The sequence below is a fragment of the Arvicanthis niloticus genome, chromosome 23 (assembly GCF_011762505.2).
Source record: "Arvicanthis niloticus isolate mArvNil1 chromosome 23, mArvNil1.pat.X, whole genome shotgun sequence".
Taxonomy (NCBI): Eukaryota; Metazoa; Chordata; class Mammalia; order Rodentia; family Muridae; genus Arvicanthis; species Arvicanthis niloticus.
In genome coordinates, this window is record NC_133430.1 from 43,844,960 (window position 1) to 43,871,705 (window position 26,746).

General features: G+C 43.4%; 3 protein-coding genes across 9 annotated transcripts in view; 2 read left to right on the forward strand and 1 right to left on the reverse strand.

The window, feature by feature from the left end:
* The window catches only part of Ccdc175 (coiled-coil domain containing 175), a 79,580-nt gene extending 74,456 nt beyond the window's left edge, over window positions 1-5,124 (forward strand). The window contains 1 exon segment of the mRNA XM_076922040.1: window positions 4,383-5,124. Coding sequence (XP_076778155.1) covers window positions 4,383-4,522 — 140 coding nt within the window. The 3' untranslated portion in view covers window positions 4,523-5,124.
* Window positions 4,878-25,026, reverse strand: Jkamp (JNK1/MAPK8 associated membrane protein). 3 transcript variants are annotated; one of them, XM_076922047.1, is made up of 7 exons: window positions 24,483-25,026; window positions 21,647-21,738; window positions 20,925-21,079; window positions 17,381-17,587; window positions 13,728-13,909; window positions 7,434-7,510; window positions 4,878-5,761 (listed from the first exon to the last, which is right to left on the reverse strand). In XM_076922047.1, the coding sequence occupies exons 1-7, from the start codon at window positions 24,484-24,486 to the stop codon at window positions 5,543-5,545; spliced, it is 936 nt and encodes a 311-aa protein (XP_076778162.1). In that variant the 5' UTR covers window positions 24,487-25,026; the 3' UTR covers window positions 4,878-5,542. The 3 variants fall into 3 exon arrangements, with proteins under 3 accessions (XP_076778162.1, XP_076778163.1, XP_076778164.1); XM_076922048.1 differs by having other exon boundaries at window positions 21,647-21,720; window positions 24,483-24,824; XM_076922049.1 differs by having other exon boundaries at window positions 21,647-21,802; window positions 24,483-24,824.
* Window positions 25,027-25,285: 259 nt separating this feature from the next.
* The window catches only part of L3hypdh (trans-L-3-hydroxyproline dehydratase), a 642,804-nt gene continuing 641,343 nt past the window's right edge, over window positions 25,286-26,746 (forward strand). For 3 of the 5 annotated variants that reach the window (XM_076922043.1, XM_076922045.1, XM_076922046.1), the window contains exon 1: window positions 25,289-25,948. In XM_076922043.1, coding sequence (XP_076778158.1) covers window positions 25,441-25,948 — 508 coding nt within the window. In that variant the 5' untranslated portion in view covers window positions 25,289-25,440. Of the gene's footprint in view, window positions 25,949-26,746 lie in introns of all 5 variants that reach the window. The other 2 variants (XM_076922044.1, XR_013106783.1) reach the window with 2 other exon arrangements.

Genomic DNA, 26,746 nt, shown 5'->3' on the forward strand with positions numbered 1-26,746 from the left:
AGCGGGGCATAAGAACATATACCTTTAATCCCAGTGCTCGGAAGGCAGAGGTAGGTGGATCTCTGTGAGTTGAGGCCAGTCTGGACTACATAGTGAGTTCCAGGACAATCAGAGCTATATAGCGAGACATCCATCTTGCAAAAGCTACAACAACAACAACAAAAAAGTCCTTCTGGCTGTCATCAGTATTCTTGAGGAAAGCGTATAGGCTGGCAGGAAGTGTAGTGGAAATGCCTGCTACTTTTGGTTTTGAACTCCTTCCCATATTCTTAGTCCTGTACTGTTAGATAGATGGAAAACACCAACATAACAACAGCATTTCATGTCACTGCTCCATATGGGTCCTATTTCCACACCACTGTGACTCTATAGAAACACAGCCACGTTCATTCACAAGTTACAGCTGCTTGTGTTTTTATGGTATAAATGACAGAGTAGCTGTGACATGGGCCATGTGACTCACCAAGTCAAGAACATTCGCTACCTGAACCTCTACAGAAAACATTTAAAAGTAGCATGTTGACACTGGCCTGAGAGCGTCTTTTGGCGAAGCCTAAGCTCACAGGTTGAGACAGGGAAAATGGAAGCTCATTTTGTCTCTAGCCCACACAGTGGTGAACATCTACAAGGAAATAAAACAACAATGGGATTTTCATTGACAATGAAGACTATTATGGAAGAATGTTTATCACAGATAGTTCTTAAAAGTTAGTGGAATACTGACTAACAAGACTATGATTTAAAGCACAATATCCGGGGCTGGGGAAATGTCACCGTGGTTAAAAGCCCTTGCTGCTTTTGCAGCTGACCCCCATTTTGGCTCCCAGCACCCATATGGCAGCCCCCAAATGTTTATAATTCCAGTTTCAGGGGATCTGATGCCTCCCTTTAGCACCAGGCTTGCATGAGGTGCACATGCATACACGCAGGCAAACATGTGTGCACATAAAGTAAAACCAAAATAAACCATTTAAACAAAACAAAGAGACAAAGTGAGCTATACCATGTAGAGACAATAAAAAGTTACTGTCAACAACTGTCAACAAGTATTTACTGACTTCCTGTCCTTCATCAAGCTCTAAGATAACCGTTACCACAGGGAATGAGACACTCCCTGCTCAAATGGGATTCATAGTCCAGGACAGAGTTTGGTGATGGTTCCTCTGACAAGGGCCAGATAGTGTTTCTGGTACTGTCAGCACTGAAGTCTCTGTAGCAGTCAGGCAGTTCGGTCTGCTATTGCAGAATTACCCATTAGGCTGTAACTTGCTGATACAGTAAGAGGAAATCTGGAATCATTAAAATGTATATTAATTCCTGCATATGCCATGGAGTATAAGAAGTGTGAATGAACTACATGAGTCAGAAGTTGGAGGCTCTGAAGAGCAGAAAGCTGAGCTGAGCTCTGGAGGCAGACTGCTGGCTTGCCATAGCTCTGCCCAGCTCAGCTCCTGGGGCACAGGGCAGAATGTGGGCTTTGAAACCAGGTGGGATTGTGCCCCTGCTGTTATGCCCTTTCTCACTTTTCCTGGTTGTAAAGTTAGAGAGACAACAAACAGCAGTTATAAAATATCAAACCCATATTGACTGTTCATCGGGTGTCTGGAATCTCCCACTGTCCCAGGGAAGGGAGTTTCACTTGGCCCTTGAATTATTCCACCACCTCACAACCATGATGTCTCTGACTTCTGAATTGCAGGCGTTTCTCTTGAAGCCCTGGACTGCTTCCAGTTCTGCAGCCCTCTGCTGCCCACTGTTGGACATAACATGTCAGTACAGCCCTTCAGGTCCTGTCCTCCTCCACACTAGCCTAATTACTGCACTGAGTATCCCTGGGCAAGAGAAGAGATGGTACCTCCTGGAGATACAGGGGCAGAGACAAAGCTCTCTTATTGGATGCTGAAAGCACATAGAGACGTTAGAGACGCATGCAGATGGGAGCTGCCCAAGAGCCCCAAATATAGTTGGAAAGAAGAATGAGTAGGTTATCAGAATGCTAAATGCCAGAACTCACCTGAAAACTGTCAATTAACTTTGTGCCTTTTCTGTTTTATAAGAAGAAATGCACATATACCTAAACCAAACAGTAACAGTACAGATTACCTTTAAATTATTAAAAATGTTTTGGGCCAAAGGGATGGCTCAGTGGGTAAAGGTCCTTAGCCGTGGAGCCTGATGGACTGCTGTGTCCAATTCCTGAGACCTGTGTATACCCATACAAGTTGTCCTCCGAACCCTGTATGCATTGTGGTACATGTACTATACTCACTGACACCCCCCCCCATGCATACACATACTCTCACACACAAATACACACACACACACACACACACACACGGCAATTACAACTTTTTAAAGAACTTTTTTTTTTCATATTTTTTCCTTAATTTCAAGTCAGAATGAAAATGAATTTAAATATACTTACAATCCCTTTCTTGTGTTTATTTGTGTTTTTAAATCAGCTTTCAGAGTAACAGGCTCCTGTGTGCCATTTCCAGACATAACTAGTTTTGGCCAGACCTCCATACTCATATGCTCCATTTTTCCAAGCCCCGCCCTCCCCATGTGTACCCTTCTCCCCTGCTCACTAGGTCCACACGGAGTGTGATCATTCCCACTCTCACATGACATGCGTGTCCTCTATGCTCCCAGCTCCCTCTTTTGCGGCCTCTCTCTCCAACTTCTATGGGCCCTTTCTAGTTTCCTGTCCTCTCCTCACGCCCACTTACTCCCCGCATGCAATGCACATTTAGAAAAGCTAAAAGCTTCAGACCTGCACGGAAGAGGTCATGTCGCATTGGATTTTCCCAGCCTGTAACCCCACCTACTATTTCCACTTTCACTCATTCTCCTACAAATCTTATGATTTCTTTTTTTCTTTATGGTAGAATAAGATTCGACTGCATGCACGACCCACATTTTCATTATCCATCCATAGATAAATGTCTAGGCCTCTTCCATTCCTTCCTATTGTGAATGTGGCAGCAGTAACTGCAGATGTGCACGTATCTCTCCGGTAGGATATGGAACAGAATAGCTGAGTCACACGGCAGTTCTGTTTTTAAACACACAGATTTGCATATCTTTTAAGAACTAGCTGTTGAGTTAAAATTCCAACTCTCTTGAGCATTCAGTTACACGTGGGGTGTTTTGTATTGATCAAATAATACACTCCTTGCAGAAGACCTTTGTAGATCATAGTATGTTTTAAAGACTTTGAAAAAAACATTTCTTAGCATTGTCAAAGTTGGCTTTTCATTTTATGATGGAAAAACGATTCAATGCTACTTCGACCATTTTGATCACTTAATTCTGAAAAAAATAACCTACTTTTAATTTTATAGTTACAGCAGAATTAACATCACAGAGAGAAAAGTAAAGTGAAATCATTTGTTGAATAATTGTCCAAAGGTATCTTGAAAGCCCCACTGTGCAAGCCCCGCCCCAGGAGGCTGAGGCGGTCCGGATCCAGAGGCTCAGGGTCACCCAGGCTATGTAACAACACTGTCTTGGAAAAGCCAAGCCTAAGCAAACCAAACCAGAAATGTCTCTTGGAAAAACTAAGCTCTAGATAAGGAAGACCTTTAAGCCAGAGATTCTCAACATTCCACATGGAAGATGGAAGAAAAAAAATCCACCTGGAGGCTGCATCCTAGAGCATGATCCTAGATCATGAGCATCCTGGTGTGAAATCACGCATGCTTTGTTTTTGACATTTCTACATGGTTCCAGTGAGCAGCCAAGTCCTTTAAACTCATGGTTTTGAATAAATTTGTTAAACTCATCAAGAAATCCAAATTAAGAGAGTATTTTGCCTTTCAGGTTACTCAGGTCTGAATAGCAAAGTACTCTAGCCCATAGAAGTAAAAACTGCAATGAGGACCTCAGACAAGATGAAAGCGGAGCTAGAATGAGAGCTATTTTGATAATTAATTAATTAATTAATAGCCCCGGATGTCCTGAAGCTTGCTCAGTAGACCAAGGCTGGCCTGGAACTCAGAGATCCCCCTGCCTCTGCCTCCTGTTTTGCATACTTTTAAAGAACACATTTTATCAAACTTTACTAACATGAACAATTAGTGTGGCTATATCAGTAACTTTGTTTCCATGAAGCAGATTGTAAATTGTAGACACTGAGTATCCCTAACCCTTAACAATCTCTGCCTTTGAAGAATTGTAAGCTTTTTTTTTTTTTAATGACTTCTCTTAAACATATTTCTTTGCTAGAACAGGATACAGAAAGGTAAGTGTCAAAACAGTTTCAAATGCAGAAGCCTCAGAGATGGCACATCAGACATGTTACGTCTCGTGTATGGATTCTTGGAGCAACTCAGCATTTTAATAATCATTAATAACCACAAAACCCAAATTTTTTCTTACAGAAAAGAAGCCAAAGAATCAAAAATTAGTTCGTTTTTCCCCATCTGATCATGCTAGGAGAAATATATTAAGCCAGAAGTGCAAAATGTTAAAGAAACAACCGAGAAACCAGGAGAAGCCCAGGCCAAGTGAGTGTTCCTAAGTCCATGTTTTGCAGGATCAATAGAAGTCTTCAGAGTTGCCATGAGTAGATTCTGGGACTGACCTTTCAAGCCACAAATGGATACACATGGCTAGATTATTAGGCTAAGGGTCTTTTTGTTTGTTTGTTTCCACGGCTATAACATGAGTCTCTCAAAGCCTTCAGAGTACGAACACAACAGCTTACACATACAAAACCAGCCACAGGGACCTTCTATGTATTTCCTATTTCATTCTATCTCAGAGACTTCCAGTTATAAAATCCTGACTCAGAAATGTCAGGACTGGAAAAAAGTCTCAGGATCAATACAGGGCGGCCTATGTATCTTGTTTTAAGAAATAGAATACGAGAGAACGAGAGTGAATGTATTTATTCAGTAGACCAAAGAAATATGACTTAACATTGATAATTAATTATCAGAACATTGAGTTATTTTACAGTTAAACTATGTATTGTTTTCTTCTTTACAGGAACAACAAGCTGAAGCTGAACATGTCTCCAACCAAACTGTCTCTACACAGAGAGTGCGTTATGTAAATTATGCTTTATTTTTGTAATATTAGTAAACACTGTATTGGTGAAAATAAATAGCCATTCACAAAGACATCCTTTGTTTCTGTTTTTGCTGTCACTCCATAAGCACGTTTGCCTATGTAATTCCTTATAGGTAAAACGCCAAGTGTACAGACAACAGAAGGTATAACGATGCCACAGTAAAGGAATTCAGAATAGATGGCGTACAGACAGAAACATGGCCGTGCTCCAAAGAGCAATTACAACTGCCTGTTCAGCTTCCGGTGTGATAGTTGAGATATGTGTAGCACGGTAACATGAGGCCATGTAATTTCCAAGTAACCACAAAGTCCGATAAATCAAAAGATAAAACACAAGCATTAAAATATCTGGAGAATCTTCTTCCCATATATGAAAGAATGCTATTAATACATTTTAAATTCTTCTATACTTTTTTTAATTAAGAATACTTTTGGGGATTTTTTTTTTCCTTTTGGCATTTTATATTCAGTGTCCATTGGCCCCTTCTGAGAGTATCCGTGATGGTTCAGTAAATTTTGCAGTGAACAAGTAAAACAGAGCTGGTGTGGGTACCAAAGCCAAAAGCGGTAGGTCGTGTTCAAGCCGGTCCACTCTGGAGATGGAGACTATTCCATAGGCGTGCAGTAGCCAGTGGCTGAAGAGGACAATAAGTCTTTTCTTCCTGACCAGAAGATCATAGCAGTTCTATGTGATCATCGTGGAAGAGAAAGGAGAAACACAGATTAGCATACGCAGCTAAACCACTGGTCTTCATACACTCATGACTTAGACTCTGAATGCTTGAGCTAAAAAGGATTTCCTAACGGCTCGAATCACCCGGTCTAGCCACCACACTGTCCATACGGTCACACAGGTCTTCAGCAGCCACACGTGGCCTAGATCCCTTCCCTGGGTCCTCGTCCACATCACCATTTACTCAGGGAACACAAGCTTCTTGAGATGGACATGAACTCGAGGAGGAAGTACAGAGCATGCTGTCTCCGGCCAGTTCCATAAACCTCCCTGCCTGCCTCTGGGGTCTCCAGTATCTGTTGTCTGAAGACACGCAAGACAACAGAAACGGCTCATTTACTACCTGATTTTCTTTCAATCTTCAGTGCCATGTGATACCATGGAAAAGTTTAAAGAATAAAATCAATATAAAAGCAGTATCTAAATGTTCTGGTAAACACTGTGATGGAGAATGTCCGGTGGGTTACTCGTCAACTTTCCCTCATATGTCACTCACGGGCTCCTCTATAGCCCTGGACTGTCTGTCTCAGGATTCAGAGCTGTTTACAACTCCTGAGTACAGAGCCAACTGAAAGATACAAACATCTTACAGAGCGGAGATACACAGGGGCAGAGATCTAGAAAAGCAGTGTTCATGTGTAACTATGCACACTTTATTCAAAGAATCTAACACCTTCATCTTTTCCTGGTTGATGAAAAGTCAAAACCAATTTCCTATCTTCTCTAATTGATCCAGTGCAATGCTGACAACAGTCACAAAGGAGCAATAAGCCGTCTGCAAGCAGAGAAGGCTGGGTAACCACCATCAACGCCTTTCGTTCAGTTCCTTCCTATCTGCCTAAGGTATGGCCACACCTCACGCTGTCACCAATGCATTAGAAAAAGTGGTGCCAACAGCCATCTCCCAAGAGATAACATGCTTTCTCTGGCTGTCCTTTTGAACATAAGAAGTGTGAGAACACACATGTTAAATGCCATGTGCAGCCGATCTGTGCAGCAGATCTGTGCAGCACACCGGGGAAGGGTCTAAGCCTTCGTCCTTTAAATCCTTGGGATCTCTGCCCAGATAGAACCTTCTAATCAGAGCTGTTGACGGACTTAATGGAAATAATGAGGTGAATTGCTATCTTAAGATAAATAGGAGTTGAGAGCCACATAATCCGAAAGAAAATTACAGACGAGATGCCCCACACTGCCCACTGACTGAAAGTCTCTTGAATACACCTGTCCTAGTCAGGGATGTCAAATACAACATTACTTCCCATCAGTTGCTCATACTGTTAACTGCTTAATACTTTAGTTCCTTAAAAATAAAATATTTAAAAACGTGATGGTTAGGGTTAGAAGCTGTTCCAGTTTTACAACAATTATGTTAAATCATTTTTCTTCCTCTTGTTAGTAAGAGCTCTGACTACTTCCCTAATTTCCAAAGAAAAGATGTAATGCAGCCCACACAACCGCTCATAAAATTAACTAAGGAGACACAGGTAACATCAACTAGCCAGGAACCACTGAGCCAGTCAGTCTGCCTTACCATAGCATGTATTATTCCATTCAACTGTCAATTTTATTAAAAAAAAAAAAAAACTAAATAAACTATAGCAAAGAAAAACCAATTTCCTACCTCTATTTCAGAAGCAGACATGTACACAGCCAGGGTAACCAGAGATAACACTAATATAATGTACGGGAAGGCGTAATCTGAAAAAGAGACAGACATTAGAAACTAACCATCAGCTAGAAGAACACAGCGCTTCTGGATTCTTTCTCAGCCAGTCTGGGACTTGAGTCCCATTCCTGAGATGGGACTGACAGCCAGTTCTTTATGGATTACAATATTTGTGGCCTTGTAGGCCACACGGTCTCATCTCAACTCTGCAGCTCCCAACCGTGATGTGCACACAGCACAGAACGTATGCCAATGTGCAGCTCTGCCACTGTCCTCATACATTACAGAAGCAGTAAGATACGACTTTCATACCAGTTTTACATGGTAACAAGTTTGCTTTGTGAATTTTTTCTCAATCTCTTAAAAATGTAAATCTAACTTTGGTCACCTGTCAATAGCTAAGAGATTTGAGGCAGCTGAAGGATTCATTGAAAAAACATTAACTTCTCTCCCACATAGCTAAACTGCTGTGGTACCAAACAAGAGAGCTGAGGGGCACTCAGCTCCCTGTGCTTTATGGTCTTGAAAAGGAGCCTTGGTTGAGAAGACTAACCAGAAGACGAACTCAGCTTTCATTATCTTTAGAAAAGTCCAGTTATCATCAAACTTTTTAGTTAATTTTTTGGTATTTTTCCTGTCAAAATTCTGGAAATTTCTATCTCAAATGCAGTACAGCAATAATATCTTGGGCAAAAGTTTTCCCTACAACACATTACCATTTTCCTTGTCCTACTATGTCCACATTTGGGCCTACTGTGTACACAAAATGGGCAAATTGAGAAAAAAATTACCTTGAATTAATTCGACACAATTATTTTAAAATAACTTCAGTTTATAAAACCTGCAATTATTCTATAAAGCACATTTAGAACAAGTGGAAATGTTAGTTAGGAGGTGGTGGCCAGGAGCCTCAATTACCAATAGGCCTGTTCAGCTTAGTTTAGAACTGCATTAATAATATCTAGAAATTTTTATGTTACTGATTAGGGACTCAATCAGCCACCATAAAAAACAACAACAAAACACTCATTCAGTTAACTTACAGCTAAATAACACTGCTAACCATATAAAGTTATGACCTGGTAAGAAAGCCCAAACTTCCAGGCAGCAGACAGGTACTACTTGGCTAGACACAGGATTAAGAGTGGTCCTTAAATTCTAGTATGTAAAACTACCTGGGATCTTGTGTACCTGGGTCTGGGCCAGGCCTGGGGATCAGCATGCTCTCCCTGGGGGTCAGATGTAGATCACACGGAAACACTGGCTAAAGAATATCTAAGCCGGAAGCTTGTTGCTGACCCCTTGCAACCATCCTCAGTCCTTCTCTCCCTAGGCCATTCATCCCCAGCATCTTAAACTACCAGAAGTTGCCCAGTGTATTTTGTTCACGCTTACTATATCTCCTAAAAAAAAAAATTACTTATCTTTTTCCAAAATCATACATTTGCTATGAGCCCTCTGTGACTAACATAGCAACCTGCAAACAAACAGTAACCACTTGATCCTCCTTCCAGATATGAGTGGAGTCTTGTTAGCAAAATGTGTGGAAAGGCCTATTTTCAGCTGAATGTTTCTCTAAGGGAGTTACTTCTGTTACCTGATTTTTTGCAATAGCTGTGATTTAGGAAGCAATGCTATCTGGCCACCTCCTTTCGAGTTAACATCCCAAACCTTCCCTGATTCCATAGCTCTCTCCTTTCTTCTATCTCCAAAGAGCACCAAAAAGTTAGGCCAGAGGAATTAGACACTTACTTATAATTTTACATTTGAATTTGTATATTTTAATTTCAGGACAAAATGAAACAAAAGCAGTACACACACCCAATCCTGCTCTCAGGTGAAGGTGATTTTCTGGCCTTCGACACACAAAGACCGAAGAGAACACCAGACAATAGCAGAGGGAGCCATGTGGGCCAGGGTTCCCAGGGGACCCCAATCTGCTTCCACTGAGATACATCCTCACATCCTCAGACAGAGGGTATCATCAGCATCAGCAATGCTTGCTCCCCTGTCATCACCTCACTTCATCACGGATGGGTTAGGCTGCAGAGGGTGTGGGGGATCCTCAAGCCAGAAACCAGAATCAAGCGGAGTGACTTCTAACAGCAGTGCCCTGGGTCCTTGATATCCTTGTGAGCCTTAGCCGTGTACCACAGGGTCTGCACAATGGGATGCTTAGGACTGACCACCAGATGCCCTCTGACTGATAAACAGTCCACTACAGAGTCTCAAAGAACCTGGGCCTTCATGGCCTGAAGGCGCTCATTAATACAGCAGGATGAAAACACAAGCCTATCAGAGACTACCACCTCCTCAACCTTCTTATCCAAGGCAGCTTCCGTGAGTGTGCAACGTCCTCAAACTCTACCTGTTCTCCTCAGGCAGCTGCTCATGCTCCGTGGCCATGGAGACCAGGCTCTTCCCATCAGACTCCTTGAGCTCTGTATCCAGTACTCACCAATGAGGCTGTCACATAAACATCCATTCTTGTTCTCAAGATCTGCCAGCTCCTCTCTGTTCTCACCAGAGTACAGAGTTCCCTTCATGTGAGACACGTGCTGATAGAGAAGCCATCTCCAGACTGAGAGATATGACAGACAGCTCAGCAGTCAGAAAGGCATCACCGCTTAGTAGAACCTCCAGGGATTTGAAGCCTTAGATCTTAGGAGAAAGCCTCACAGAATCACTTATAGCTCTCTGTTTTCTGCCAGCTCAGAGAAGAGCTCACGGCACTTCCATACAATGCTTTTGTGGAAACGTGTTTGCTCTGTGGGAGCATCTTGGAAGATACTCAGGGGCAACCGTCAGTCAACAGTGCCACAGATATAACTGGAGTTATGTGGGCATTGGCTCATTGCAACTATCCATGTACAACACGGTGAACAGGGCTCAGTGTTACAGACTTCTTATTCTCAAAGAGGTCAAAAGAAGCTTGCCAAGGGATCAAGGGCAACACCCTGAACTCTATCCTAACTCCAGACAAGCGCTTGCCTGCCAAGCCTTCCCACGTACTGGAGAGGCTCTCACAGAATCGGCCATATCCTCCTGAGGGATGTGATCAGAATCTGCTCTAAGTGGGCTTGGTCTGTGCTGACTAATGCACTCATCCTGAGTTTCCCCCATTTCTTTTTCTTATCCTTAGTGTTGTCACCCTCAGCTGACCTGCAGTCTGAGGCTTCTCTTCACTTTCTTCTCTTCCTCCATTTTGACTTCTATTTTCCCATCACTCATGTGATCTCCTTTTTCTTCCCCAGACAGAGGAAAACAGAGTAACTGTTAACTGTTGTACTGGCTGGTTTTGTGTCAACTTGATGCAAGCTGGAGTTATCACAGAGAAAGAAGCTTCAGTTGAGGAAATGCCTCCATAAGATCCAGCTGTAAGGCATTTTTTCAATTAGTGATCAAGGGGGGAGGGCCCATTGTGGGTGGTGCCATCCCTGGGCTGGTAGTCCTGTGTTCTATAAGAAAGCAAGCTGAGCAAGGCAGGGGAAGCAAGCCAGTAAGTAACATCCCTCCATGGCCCCTGCATCAGCTCCTGCTTCCTGACCTGCTTGAGTTCCAGTTCTGACTTCCTTTGGTGATGAACAGCAATGTGGAAGTGTAAGCTGAATAAACCCTTTCCTTCCCAACTTGCTTCTTGGTCATGATGTTTGTGCACCTGACTAAGACAGCTGTGTTTCTCACTGCTTCCTTGACCCATCTCTAAGTATTCTGCTTGGGCTTCTTTGAGGCAGATCACTCTTGTACTCCAACCATGAGTTCACCCTGGTCTACACAGCCAGTGACGGCTCCAACAGCACCAAACTCCCAGGCAGGCTGCTCCCTCAGCATTGTGCTTTGTGACAAAGACAAACACATCTTTGCCGTGAGACAGGAAGAACAAAATCCAACACCAAACAGTCCAATCATGAACATATCTGCAACAGCCTGAGAGCTTGCTTGAGGGTTTCAGTCAGACTTAGCAATGGCTCCCAATTATCAATCAGCTCAACCTTGGACACAATGATGCCTCAGTGCACTGGAGTCAGAGTGTCTTCCTACGGCTGGGAGTGTCAATTTTCAGCTCTTTACTGCTGCCCAACGTGGAAGGGTCTATCAGGTTCTCCTAGTGAGTCTTGTCCAAGGATCAGAAACATGAAAGATCCCGAAGGAGAATTTCTTTGTTGGGATGAAAGTACTGATTCTAGAAGACATGAGTCAGGTAGTATTTTCCTGACAAGCTACATCTCTCCCTCCTGCCCTGCGTGATGCACTTCCTCAAGCATCCTGAAAGGAAGGGGTTGAAGTACTATAAAGCAGGGTTGGCCAAGACCATCTGTGACTCAAATGCAGACACCCAGACACTGAGGGAGTGACTCAAAAGTGACTGGGTGACAACATTTAGACAGTCCCTCCAAACACCTACTATACATTACTACCTACGACCTCCTGAAGATTCTGAATACTTAAAATTCACTTTTCCCAAATACGTATTTCCACTAAAGACTGCTTACCCATCTAGCAGTTAAAGACAAGGTTACTTTATCATATTTTCAGTTCATTCCCAAACCTTCATTTAATTTGTCCCCTGTTTTAGTAATTTCTGCCTTTGGAATGGGTCCACATCCTAGCATTAAGCTGTAAGCTAGGCAGGCAGGCTCAGTCCTCTTCTGGTATCTCCAAGCACCTCTCTGGCTTATCTCCCCCGACAACCCACTGTTATTTAATCCATCAAGTTATCTTTCTAAAACTCAAACCTCATCACATCGATCTTCTACTTAAGTCCCTGTAAGGTCCCTGTGGTCTGAATGGGAATGCTCCCTCATGTTTGAATATCTGGTCCCCAGCTGGTGGCGCTATCTGGGAGGTTTAGGAGGTATGGCTTCGTCAGAGGTGTGTCACTAAGGTCTGACATTGAGAGTTTAAAATGAGACCATTTCTTCTTCACTCTCTGCTTCCTGCTTGCAGTCTGACATGTGAGATCTCACTGTATTTCTACTCTCTGCTGCCACAATTCCCAGCCTCAATGTACTCTTAACCCTCAGGAACCTTAAGCCCAAATAAGTTCTTTAGTCTGCAAGTCGCCTTGGTCATGGTATTCTATCACAGCAATAAAAACTAATAAAGTCCCAATACCAAAGCAAGCAAATAAGCAAAGTGTGCTGAGGCTAGCAGGGAATGCTGGGAGCCGGATGGAGCCTGGGTGTTCTCAGACACTGTGCAACTAAGTGAAACATGGTCTGTGAGCAGGGAATGCTGGGAGCCGGATGGAGCCTGGGTGTTCTCAGACACTGTGCAACTAAGTGAAACATGGTCTGTGAGCAGGGAATGCTGGGAGCCGGATGGAGCCTGGGTGTTCTCAGACACTGTGCAACTAAGTGAAACATGGTCTGTGAGCTGGAACACAGGCGACAGATTCCAAGGAGTGTCTGACTGCCTCCTTCTGTTTCACCCTCACCTTGAACCAATTATATTACCGAGCTATAAAATACCCATCCCTGTCCGTTCCTGGACCAAGAGGCTTATCCTCTGCTTCTTGGAAGACTTCCAAGAGGAAAAGACACCATGCAACATTTTTGGAAAATGAAAATATACTCAAAAGTTCCCTCCTATGTTTCCCCAGCTATTTGGAAATCTCTGCTTTTGCTTCTAGTACTATGACTGAGCTTACAACAATGGCACTCCTTATTCTTCTAATACGATAGAACCTAAAGTTGCTAAAAAAAAAAAAAAAAATTGTACTCTTAACACATTTTTTAAACAATTTTAAGGATAAAGAATTTTTGCAAGGGACCTTAGAGATTTAAGACAACAGCAAACAATACTTACTGACAACATAATTTTCCATCTATTATAAAGCTTCTTTTTAAATTTTTATGCTCAGAATTTTTTAAAGGTTTATTTGTTCATTATATGTAAGTACACTGTAGCTGTCTTTAGGCACCCCATAAGAGGGCATCAGATCTCATTACAATGATTGTGAGCCACCATGTGGTTGCTGTGATTTGAACTCATGACCTCCAGAAGAGCAGTCAGTGCCCTTAACCACTGAGCCATCTCACCAGCCCAGAATTTTTTAATCTTCCAGTTTAGTTATAAACTTCAGTCTCAATTTGTTGAGAAACTCTATTCCATTCTGTTTTTAATAACATCATGTTTCACCGGAAATCTATACTAAGGCCTACCTTTCAAAGATTAAAGGATGACTTTAAGGAAAAAGTTGTAAATTTAGTTGGAAGAAAAACAGTGACTTTCCGTCATCACACTTACACAGGAGGCCCCCACCGACCGCCTGCAGCACGGTTAGAATGGGGAAGAAGTACAGAGCAGCATAAATACTTTTGAAGCGGTCCGACTTCCCGAGTCCACATGCAATCTTCTTCACCAGGAGAGGTCGGAGAAGCATCATCAACACCAAGCAGAATGCGTAATAAACGAACACAATGGTGTATCTGCAAAATGAGGAATTTGCGATACTGATATGTATAAAACCTTTATCCTTGATGGCCTTAAATCAAAGACTTTAAAAGAAGATTTAAAGCTCTGTTACGCATACCTTCTAAGATACTCAGTCTAGAGAAAGAGGGACAAGCAAACACATCATAGTTAATTCAGTTACCTTTGTAGCTGACGTAGCTAGCCATATGTTTGTTTATTGTCTGTTTATGAGGTTTGGTGTATTTGAAAATATGTCTTAAAAATCTGAAAAACATCACTGGACAGATGGCTCAGGAGCTCAGAGCATTTGATGCTTTTGCAGAGGACTTTGGTTCAGTTCTCAGCATCTACAAGGCAGCTCACAACCACTTAAAACTTCACATTAAGTAAAATATATACTTATTTTTATTTAAACTTAAATCAGGTACATTTATTGCCAGTCACATTAATGGCATTTATTGTAAAAAATATCATTAGAAGGAAAATGGCAAATGGACGCCCCGAGCCCGTTTTCTGTGCCCAGTAACGGTAACTCCTATTTTAAACTCCGTTGTCCTTTAAAATTCTATATTGATGATAAACAAATTAACTGGAATTGTAGAAGTTTATTAATTCAGGATAGACATAAACAAATAGCAATAGAATATGGGCTAGAGTTCAAATATGGCTAGCTACATCAGCTAAAAAGGTAACTGAATTAATTATAAGTGATTATGTAAGAGACTTCAAGGCTTGTTTTATGCTGATGAATTACACATTCTAGAATCTTCTTTAGGTGATTCAAGCTGTCATTGCTTTCTCTTGTTGTTTTTGTTAAATACTTACATTATTTAAGCATTAATAATGAAGCATTAATGCACGCACCATGACACATGTATAGCCACACCACATTGCCTGTGTGTATTCATGTCTGTGTGAATGTATGTTCTACACATGGGGCCATCAGTGTCTAGAAAAGGGCTCACGATCCCTTGTAAGTAAGAATGCAGGTGGTTGTAAGCTGCCTGACATGGGTGTTGGAACTGAACTCCGGTCCTCTATAAAACACTATACTATCCTCTATATAACACTATACTCTATAAAACACTATAGCCATCTCTGCAGCCCTAGTAATAATTTTTTAGAGTAAAATTCACAGTAAATCTATAGTTCAAACTACTTACCTAAATTATTAAAAGGTAGTACTTTTGCCTTCTTTGTTTCTATTGAACTTTTGTCATTTTATCTTTTAATTGACACATCTAATCATTGAGATGCCTCATTCACATGGGTCTGCTATATGCTGCCTATTAAAATTCTACAAGTCCTTAGAAGAATGGGCTCCAGCTGGGGCTCCACCAGTCATAACAGACTCACACAGGACATCTTCAACTCGAAAAGCTAGGCCCAGGCCCACCCCATTGACCAGCTGCCTCACAGTCAGAAGGGATGCAAAACCAAACACACTACAAGGCACGCTTCTCAGGAGAGCCCATTCTTCCAAAGCAACCACTTGGTTGGTATACAGATCCTGAAGTGGTCATGGGTTTTGTTCAATAGAGATGACCCATGTTAAATCTGTCCTTCCTTCCCTTACCCTAGAACCTGATCCAGCTTGGGGTAGGATGTTCATGTGGGTGGTTGTTGGATTTCTCTGTCCCCCCCCCCTTGGTGCATGAACTATGGGTTGGTTTCAGAATGGCTGTGTTTTCCCCATGAGGGCTTTGGGTCAGCTCTGTAAAACTGAGGAAGGAAGAAGATAATAAAGCCACTTGTCTGATGCTCAAAAACAAAACAAAATAAAACAAAAACAAACAAACAAACAAAAACCAAAAAACCTACAAGTCCTTAGTACAGTATGTGAAAAGAAACTTGAGCTGAGTTACAGTTCTGTGATGTGATAAACTGATGGAGGAGTTACAGTTCTGTGATGTGATAAACTGATGGAGGACATTATTAGTTGTAGGAAGTACAGTTATCAAGATGCATGTAAAAGTAATTTGAAGGTCATAAAGCTCGGCAGAAGAAACGATTTTCATATTTTTGTATCTGGAAATGTGAGAGTCACTTTTTATATGCTTGCATGTCCACGTGTTTGGCAATTTACTATTAAGAATTTGATCACGGGGCTGGAGAGACGGCTCAGCAGTTAAGAGCACTGGCTGCTCGTATAGAGGACGTGGGCTTGGTTCCCAACACCAACACAACGCAACCTCCTCTAACTTTAGTTTCAGGGGGTCTGATACTCCTTTCTAGTCTCCATGGGCAACAAGCACACATGTGGTACACATACATACATACATACATACATACATGCATACATACATGCATACATACATACATACATACATGCATACATGCATACATGCATACATACATACATACATACATACATGCATACATACATACATACATACATGCATACATACATACATGCATACATACATACATGCATACATGCATACATACATACATGCATACATACATACATGCATGCATACATACATACATACATGCATACATACATACATGCATACATACATACATGCATACATACATACATGCATACATGCATACATGCATACATACATACATACATACATGCATACATACATACATGCATACATGCATACATACATACATGCAGGCAAACATCCATACATATGAAATAAAGAAGAAAAGTCTTTAGGAAAAAAACTTGAAAAAAAACCTAATTTCCTTGAGCATATATATATATATTGAAACTTGCTCCAATAACAAGAACAGAATTATTTTTCTATTCTGCCTTTACCACATACACACACACATGCATACACGCACGCACACACACACACACACACACACACACACACATACACAGGCACACATGCACACGCACACACGCACACACATACACACACACACACACACACACACACACACGCGCGCACACACACACACACAATGACTCTCTGAGCACGGAAGTATATGCCTGGAATCCTTGTACTCAGGAGGCTGAGGCATGATGAGATGAAAGACAGCCTAGCACATATAGCGAGACCATTTCTTAAAAATAAAAATGATTGTAAAGGTTTGTATATGCTTGGTCCAGAGAGTGGCATTATTAGGAGGTGTGGCCTTGTTGGAGTAGGTGTGTCACCGTGGGTGTGGGATTTAAGACCACGCTAGCAGCCTTCAGAGGAAGATGTAGAACTCTCAGCTCCTCCTGCACCATGCCTGCCTGGACCCTGCCATGCTCCCACCTTGATGATACTAGACTGAACTTCTGACCTGTAAGCCAACCCCAATTAAATTTGTCCTTTATAAGAGTTGCCTTGGTCATGGTGTCTGTTCACAGCAGTAAAACCCTAACTAAGACATGTTTCCTCCTATTATATTCTGTATGCATTCAAAGAAGAAAATAATTTCTACTATCTGACCTAGAAACTCACAATGATCAATTTCAAAATCAATGGAATCTATAACCATTTCTTTCTCAGTGGTCTTGGGTCTAAATAAATACTCACAGTGGGTAGACTGCTTCGTGAGTGCAGTGCACCGTGGTAACGTAATCTGGACTCGGGTTGTAAAGCATCGTGTACCAATCAGAAAGCATGAGTACGCGGCATGATCGGATGTGAAGGACGCCCACAGGATCGCTCACAAGTAAGGTGACGATAGCTGCCATAGTGCACTCAAACAGCGCGGTGATGTGCTGGAACAGAGCACTGGAGCTGGAGAAACAGGATAGCGTCAGTGCTGCAGTCAGGTGTGTGTTTAGACACGACCCTAAATGCTTCAGTGACAATCCTGAAACTACACTCTTCAAAGTGCAGACACGCTAAGCACATCAGCACCTAAGACAACCCTGTTGCTAAGGTCTGAAGTTCTGCCATTCTAAAAGATTACTCTGTTCACCAAAGGAGTCAGGACCACCTTTGTCCCTTCTGCCACGTGAGGACACAGAGAGAGGGTGTGCTAGGTCTATGTCGGGCCAGACACCTACACCTTTCAGTCTGGTAGGCCACAGGTAGAGGGCGTGAACAGGCCCCAGGCCCTAGAGAGATTTACATACTAATGAGGTACCTGAAGGCTAGAGGGTAGAGTCAATTAAGCATTCCTCCCCAGCCCCTCCCCCCTCTCTCCCTGCTATTTAACTCACTGGGTTTTAGGGTTTGGGGAGGGAGGGTGCATCAAGATCCACCCACCATCTGCCATGTCAATAAACCTGTTTTGGAAACCCAAAGACTTCCTTGTGTGTGGGGGCTCTGCCTTGAGGAGCCATGGAGAGGTTTTTAGTGAGCCACCAGGCCTAACTTCTAGCTGGAGGAACCCAGGGCAATCCCGGCCAACTACCTACAGCCTGGCGTGAGGAACCCTGTGGTTCTCCAGCCATTTTTACCTATAGGTCTACATCCTGATGAGCCACAGTTTCCACAGATGCAAGCAGAATATTTCCAGAGTAACAGGGTGTTGTGGCTCACAGCTGTAATTTCAGCACTAGTGAAGCTTAGGCAGAAGGATTACCACAGGGCCAGCCTGGGCTACATAGTGAGTTACTTGTAGGCCTAGACCAGAGAATGAGATTCTGTCTCAAAACATATTTAATTAACTAATTAATTAATCAACAGCCTAATTATTATTTACCTAGTTAATTAGCTGGTTAATTATATAATTAAGTACCTGGTTACTTAATTAACTAGTTAATTAATTTAATAATCTTTGTGTGTGTATGTATACTCATGAGTGAGTGCCTGGGGCCTGTGGTAGTCAGAAGAGGGTGTCAGATCCACTGCAACTGGAGCTATGGATGAGGGGGTCAGATACCCTGAGACTGGAGATACAGACAACGTTGTAAGCCAACATGTGGATACTAGGTACCAAACCTTTAACCACTGGGCCATCTCTCCAGCCCCTCGTTCACTTTTTGAAAAAGTAGAATCAATTCTTGGGAGTGCTTCACTGAGTATTTTGCAGATTTCAGTTACAGCCCAAGTGTCACTGAGAACTCCTAATAAGGAGCACTGGAATACTTCAGAGATAAAAACACTGCTTGCACAGTAGAAATAACACATGCTATTCGATCTGCTTCTTTATAATTCATACTTCTAGAGTAAAATCCAAACCTAATTCATAATGACAGGAATCTTTTCATCATATTTCATCTATAGTTAACCATGTCATCTTTGAAAATGAAAGTGGATTCCAAAACTCCACTTACAAACTGGTCATATACTGCATGGTATTTCAGTCTATGAAGTACACGTACATGACAGTAGCCCCACAGGACTATGTTCTCCATGTGCCTTGTGGCTGTTGTTGTGTATGTTCTGTGATGCCTGCACAGCGACAGGAACATTTAATGATACATTCCTCGGATCTGTGTCACTTCACCTGATGCTAAGACTACCTCAGGATCTCTCTGCATCTCAGGGAAGAGCCTCTTCCCACCGTTCTCTTAGACCCAGTCTTGGCTACTGCTTCAAGTTCCTCTGCACCCCAATTCATATGGACAGGCTCCACCCTCTACCTCAAGACATGTTTCATCTGTGTGGACAACCCTGTGCTCTTTACCATCAGCTCTGGAACTATGCCCTGTCAGTGCACAGTCAAAAGAATGACACCTGGTGGACAATGCCTTGGGGAACTGTGAGAGAGGCTCCAGGAATAAAGGCAGAGGGCCTTTTACCTCAGGTGCATGTTGCTCCCTGGGTTGTTCTTAGGCTTGATTTCATGCATCCCATGACCAACATATACAGTGAATTTGTAAGATATGCTTATTCTTGTCAGAACATAGCTATAAACACAATCTGGTCAGTGCACCCTGAATCTGGATATGGCCTTCTGCCTTGCTTTCATGCTTTCTAAGATGTAATATATAGCACATGCCCGGCAATTGTGTTGAAATTGTCTGTCCTGAGAAGGTTCTGGGAAAGGGCTGCTCTGCTAATGTTTAGTATGTGCTTACTGATGCTTATTTACATGTTTTTCTCATCTCAAATGATCTTCCTTGGATGACTGCTTTCTCTGTTACATTCATGTATAAAATACACTGAAACTGAAGGAAGGCTGTCTACAGCATCGGACTGTAGTCTGCCCCCTCTTTCAGGTCCTCAGGTCTTGCAGACAGTTGACAATGCCCCAGCTTTATGAATTGTCTCTAAGACTCAGCGCAGAGCCTCTGCCTTCCTCCTCTGTCAGTCTCCCCTCAGTGCTCATGTTTCAGTCACCACACTCATTTCTGCCGCCGCCGTAACACAGCAGACAGCAAAAGGGGTTGGAGAAAGTAAACACTCCAAAGCAGGAAAACCTCACAAAAGTGGAGGAATTAAAACTGCTAAGGCTGAAACAGCTAAAGACTACTGACTCCCCACTCCCTGTGGAGGTCCAGGAACACGTTTCTCAAGAGCCTCCGCATTCTGGCCTCCACCCACTCTCAGTACCTTTCCTTCATTCACAACCCACCCCTGACCACTTCAGATCGCATGACCCTCAACATCATGAGATCTGACATCTTCTGGATCCCATCAGGCATACTTTTTCTCTTAATTCTCTCTGACTCCTAAGTGTTTGGTTGACAAGAGAATTTCGATACATCTCTAAAATGGGTTTATATTATCATCACCTGTCTGTCTTCTCTACACCTTCTATCGTTTCCTTTGATCTTCCAAACATAAAATACACTGCTCAATAAATGTATCAACAGTGCCATTAGTCAGCTCTCATAATCACACTAGATCACCAGCATTAAAGTTATAAAGTATTTGCTCTAAAACAGTAACAGCCTGTGGTTATAACCAACTTTTGCAGAAACTCAGTAAGTATTATCACTGAGAAATAATGCATTGAGAGAAAAATTAAGGAGAGCATCAATAACACCCACTAAGATGTACCCTACCACTGCTTTCTTATTACAGGGAAAATAGTAGAAACAGAAGAAAAACAATTTGTCCCCTTTGAAACAGGCTGAAGGTGTAGGCCATAGGTCATCAGAAGACTGCAGACTTGGCATCACAGTGCGTGGTCCTTCCCCCAGCATCAGTCTACGCAGACACAGTCAGATGTGCTCACCTCTTCTTCCCTGAGTACCACTCAATGAAGAACCAATGCAGAACAAGAGGAAGCATAGCCATAAAGCCAAGATAGAGCCAGTCATAAAGTTCTGGGGACTCTGTGCACGGCTGACAGTATTTCTGTGCATTTGTCCTCTGTCCTCTTGGGCATACCTACCACAGATAAAAACACTACCTTATACACAGATAGTGTTGTAGCATCATTCTATAAGGGATTCCATTTTATTTTAAACATTTTAGTATGTATGTGTAGCTTTTGAAAATTAACAACAACAACAACAACAAAAAACCCTGTAAGCAGAATAAAAAGAAATCTCAAAGAGAAAGCGCTTCAAGAAGTCCACATCACATGTGCTGTCTATAAAATGCTAGGACTCTCCATTTAGTTGCTAAAACAGCTAACTAATATTCAGTGAAAAACCTTGTTAGTAATATCATACAAAAACTATTACAGAAGTGTTCTGGAGTTGGCATGTTAACTCACTGTGCAAAACACTTTGCTAAATCATTAAACAGTACGTAGACATTATAAAGTAACTTTTAATATCTGTGACTTCAAGAAAGGTTTAATATAGTTATCACCATGCCAATATAAGCAAGGCTTTTATTAACACCACATTCTTATACATTCATGAATATACTTAACAAAAAAATTCTATGTGAAAAATGTTTCCAAAGTAAACAGATCTTAAAATGAAATAATATTAACAGAGGACTTACCCCACATTCTCCATAGACTTCACTTGAGCCATTTTTAAATAATAGAGTCTTCCCACAGTAGAGGCCAAGGCATGCTGGTTGAATATCGACAGCTTTTTAAAAACAAATGCCAGTACAGTAACATCTTTTGTGGTTAGCAATAGAGTAGCCTGGAAGCTGAAGTCGTTGACACAAATATCTCAACCTCACTTTTAAAATACGTAATAGACAAGTCTTGATGTGTTCACTTTAAATTCGTTCACACTGCGACAGTACAGAAAGTTGTACTTGCATCTTGCTGTTCACCCAGAGCCTCCTATCAAGGTCTCCAACAAGCACAGCAGGTTCTAGCCCCAGACACCTAACCCTGAATCTTCCCACTGGCTAAGAAGCCAGTCCCTATGATGAGACTTTAGAATTTATTGGTTATAAGGTCATAAGAACCTTTTTTTTTTTTTTTTTTTTTTAATCACTGATAGGGCCCAGAGAGGTAGCTCTGGTAAAAGCAGTGGCTCAGCACACCTAAACCTGAGGAGTGTGGCTTCTAGAGCCCATGGTAAAAGGACACCAGAAGGTTGTCTCCTGACCTCCATATGTGGACTATAGCAGGCACACCCCAGACCCACACACATCACACTCCATATACAAGCACACAAATTAAAAAATTAATTAAAATAAATCACGGATAGAAGGTCATTTGTAGTGAGAATTCTGGAATTTTGATTTCTTTTAGAAAACATCAAAATATTACGTTTTCATTTTAGTCTCAGGCATGGGGATGTGAGGCTGCTCATGATCTAGCAGTGGCGTGGTTTTGCCAGATGCATATAGTTCCTGCAATTGTGTGACTTTTAGAATTCTGGAAACTTATCAGGAGGAATATAAATGCTAGGGCTTTCAGAGATCTCTATTCCCCCCCTCCCCCGCCCCTGCATCTTTCTCTATTGATAAGGGGGTGAACATGGGGACTAAGTGGTGAGAAAGGAGCCCACAAAGTAGCAAAAACCTGCTACAGTCACTGTTCTTCATTTGGCCAAATCGAGACATTGGGCACACACTGGGACTCACTCTTTATTCATAACAGAATACATTAACAGAAAAGCTGAATTGCCCACATTCTGAAAAGAGAGTTTCTGAGCAGAGGGTAAGTCTTTAAAACAAATCACTTCCATATAAAAGCATTAACTTAGCTTTTATCGTGTTTGTTGAGGACAAGGGTAAATTCCATCAATGCTGGCATTGAGCTTATGACCAGCTGAGAACTGCCTTGCAATCAATTTCTTAAAGGTAAGAGGAAAATTAAAAACAGTTCTTTTTAAGAAGAAACCCTGAGGATCTAAATTATCTAGGCCCTCATCCAAGAGAAATTACTGAAGGCCTCTTCTGCATCAGTGACAGCTGATTCTCTTCACCATGTATGGCAAATAACCATATATGGAATACGCTGCCCCAAGGTCACAAGGTTCTCAGAGTACCAAGACAGTGAGGCCGTCTTCTGTACGAATCTGCCATATGCTATAAAATGAATCCAAAACAATGCTGGCCTATGTATGAATTTACACATTTTATTATTGCTGAACAATAATTTCCTCAAATTTTTCACGTGGAGACCCTCGTTACAAGGCCCGTTCTCCTTTCAAATTCCTGTAGACCAGATTTTTTTTTTGTACTTACGTGGCCGAGGAAAACAGAAAAAGTCTGAAATGTCTCATGTTTCATATTTTCACTTTACCGAGTATATGACATCTTTTTTTAAAAACCCATTCTTCTTTACTTTAGAATCTTAAAAACAAACTTTTATTATTATAGTATTATGTTTTTATGTGTATTTGTGTTTTGCCTCCATTTATGTCTAGACAGTGCACCATGTACCAGCCAAGTGCCCACAGAGGCCAAAAGAAGGAGGTCAGAAAGAACATAGGATTCACTGGAACTGGGGTTACGGAGGGACCTGAGCCGCTGTGTGGGTGCTGGGACGAAAAGTAGCAAGTATTCTTATTCGCTGAGCCATCTCTCTAGCCAGGCCCTTAAACACTGGTTTTTTTTGTTTTGTTTTGTTTTTACAGCAACTTAATTGTAGTGAACTAAACACATGAAATTAATTGTTTCAGGTTTTCTGAGAAAGTTAAGGCACTGGAAGCCCCTTCTCGATGGGCTTTGTATCTAAAAGATCTCAGAACCAAGGCCTGAAAATCAGTGTAACACACAAAAGCAAAGGTCATTTACCTAACAAGAAGAATCTGTACAACAACCCTTCATAGCCTTTGGTGAACTATGGCTAAAATGTTGTCCTTGTTTTTTTTCTGCAACAGTCTAGATCCTTTGTGAAGGGCTCGATGTGTATTACATTTGATGCCCAGTGCAGTAGTAAACGCCTTTCAACACAGCACTATGGAGGCAGAGGCAAGTGGATCTCTGCGTTCGAGGTTAGCCTGGTCTACAACTAAGACTACACGGACAAACCCTGTCTTGAAAAACAAAAACAAAAAGGTTGAAAAAGCAAGCCTTGTGGCAATTACCTTCTCCTTCCTTGTCCTGCTCATACACTACTACTTCTAATTCTGATGTCAACCACCAGGAATGTTTTCCTGGACAAGAACAAAGGGACTGAATGAAGGAACACTGGAAGAGCACAACAAAAGCCTCAGCCTTTAATTCTGCACACGCGCTCTTCTCCAGCCATACTGGAGCAGACCATCCCAACCCCGAGAGAAGTCAGAGCCCAGGCTCAAGGGCAGGCAGCAAAGAGCCAGGCTGACCACAGCGGGAGAGCAGTCGGCCGGCGAGCCCAAGACGATGCGGTGGAAAAGCAGCTGGGACAAAGACAGACGCGCCCGCAGCCTAAGCGACCACTTACCCATTGGCCACTCTAGGTTCCCCAGAGAAGCTAGGGATCAGCGGGTCCGAACGCAGCGCCCGAACATCCGGGCCACAGCGCTCCCAGGCGCTCCGCCTCCTGCTAGCCTGGCAATCGCGCTGGAACACCGCCCTGCTACATTAGGCTCCGAGTCCCGCTCCACCACCGCTTCCCCGACCAGGGGTGTGGGGGATGCACGCGGCTGACTTCCAGACCTAGAATTCCCGGAAACCTAGCTTCCTAATCTACGTTTGGAAGCCTCTCTCTCGCTTCCGGGTTTGAGCTCAGAGGCTCCACCTTTTCCGGGTCCAGACCCAGCTCTCCTCCGGGCCCAGCCTCCAACTCTATCTGGTCTCCACTGCCTCGAGTGTTTTGGGGTTTTTTTTTTGTTTTTTGTTTTTTTGTTTTGTTTTTTTTTTTTTTTTGACTGGACCCTGAGGTTCCGCCCCCATTTCCTAGACTAAGCTTGTAGCCCCGCCCCATTCAGTCTCCGAGGCCTCGCCCCTACCCTGCATTGAAGGCTCCGAGGACCGCCCCCATGTTGAGGGCGAGTTTTCTAGGCACCACCTCCGCCGAGTAGTCTCTGGAGCCCCGCCCCTATTTCCTGGGCTACTTTCCTAGGCCCTGCCCCTGCCGCGTGTCGAGTCTCCGAGGCCCCGCCCCCGCCGAGCCCTCAAGCCTCCGAGCCCCGCCCCACCGCTTGACAAAGCTCCGATGCCCGGCTCCTTCCTTGTGGTCAAGCCTCTGGAGCCACGCCCCCCATGGGAGGGGCTAGTTTTCTAAGCCCTGCCCACGCTCCTTGTCACGTATCCGAGGACCGCCCCTGCTGGCCCTGTGTCTTACTCAGGACACAGCTAGCTCGGGCGCGCCCAGTCTAAGATTCCAGGCGCTGGTCGCTGGGTGGTCTCTGCTCCCCGGCTTGGCCCCAGTGCTGCGCGGCAGTCCCTGGTCGCTGACAATGGAGGCGGCGCTGGCAGTGACCCGGCTGCCCCCGCACGACCCGAGGACGCCAGCACTATCGGTGGTGGACATGCACACAGGCGGCGAGCCTTTGCGCATCGTGCACGCCGGGTGTCCGGAGGTGGCAGGGCCCACGTTGCTGGCCAAGCGGCGCTACATGCGTCAACACCTCGACTACGTGCGTCGGCGGCTCGTGTTCGAGCCCCGCGGCCACCGGGACATGTACGGGGCCATCCTGGTGCCCAGCGAGCTTCCCGACGCGCACCTAGGCGTCCTGTTCCTACATAACGAAGGCTACAGCTCCATGTGCGGCCACGCGGTGCTGGCGCTGGGCCGCTTCGCGCTCGACTTTGATCTGGTACCCGCTCCCCCAGAAGGCGCCCGGGAGGCCCGGGTCAACATCCACTGCCCGTGTGGGCTGGTGACCGCCTTCGTGGAGTGTGAAGGTGGCCGCAGTTGCGGCCCTGTGCGCTTCCACAGCGTCCCAGCCTTTGTCCTGGCCTCAGGTAAAGGGTGAGACCCACTCGACCCGGTTGAGACACAATGCAGGAATCTAACCACTGCTCTGTGCTGAATATACCTGCGCAACTAACCCACCCTGCCTGCCCTTGCGATTAATAAAAAGGTAATTCCAAATTAGTGCAAACATGCTTCAGTGTCTTTGCCTTGCAGATTTGATGGATGCAATCAATTCCGTTATCCTGATGAGCAGATCCATGCACACAAGGCCTGGGGGGAGCTTAGAGTAGAACTGGGAAGAATTCTGTGCTTCCTTTAAGATCCTGTCTCCTTGCTTGTCAGGCTTTCGTAGATGCTTCACAGTAGACTGAAGTTAATATGCAAAGGGCAGTGTGTGTACCGGGGTTCGAGTATAGCTTAGAATATGTTTGGTAATCACACTACTCTTAATAAGTTACTGAACATGACCTCTCTTTTCTCAGGTGTTAAGTGCCTTCCCTCTACAGGGAGTAGGAGGTTCCAGGCCAGTTCCAGGCCAGTTGCAGGCCAGCCAAGGAGTGTGTGTGTGTGTGTGTGTGTGTGTGTGTGTGTGTGTGTGTGTGTGTTGTGTGTAGTGAGACCCTCTGGCTTTGAGGAAAAACTAAATGACTCTGAAGGAACTAAATTTGTAAGTAAAGCCATTGCTGTCCTTGTTGAGAAACAAAGTCTTTGGCTGGACACACAAGTTCACAACCCCTGAAAGCCATGCAGCCTTAGGCAGAGTTCACAAGCTCCTTGACTGAGTCTGTACCTTCATTTTATCTCAGAGGTTTTTGTGGTTAGTAGTGAGGATATGAAACATTATT

Coding starts and splice junctions, on each gene's coding strand:
- Jkamp (XM_076922047.1), bottom strand. Junction 7,511..13,727: donor GGTCGGTGGGGGCCTCCTGT/GTAAGTGTGATG, acceptor TCTCTTTTTCAG/ATTACGCCTTCCCGTACATT. Junction 5,762..7,433: donor TGTCTGCTTCTGAAATAGAG/GTAGGAAATTGG, acceptor ATGATCACATAG/AACTGCTATGATCTTCTGGT.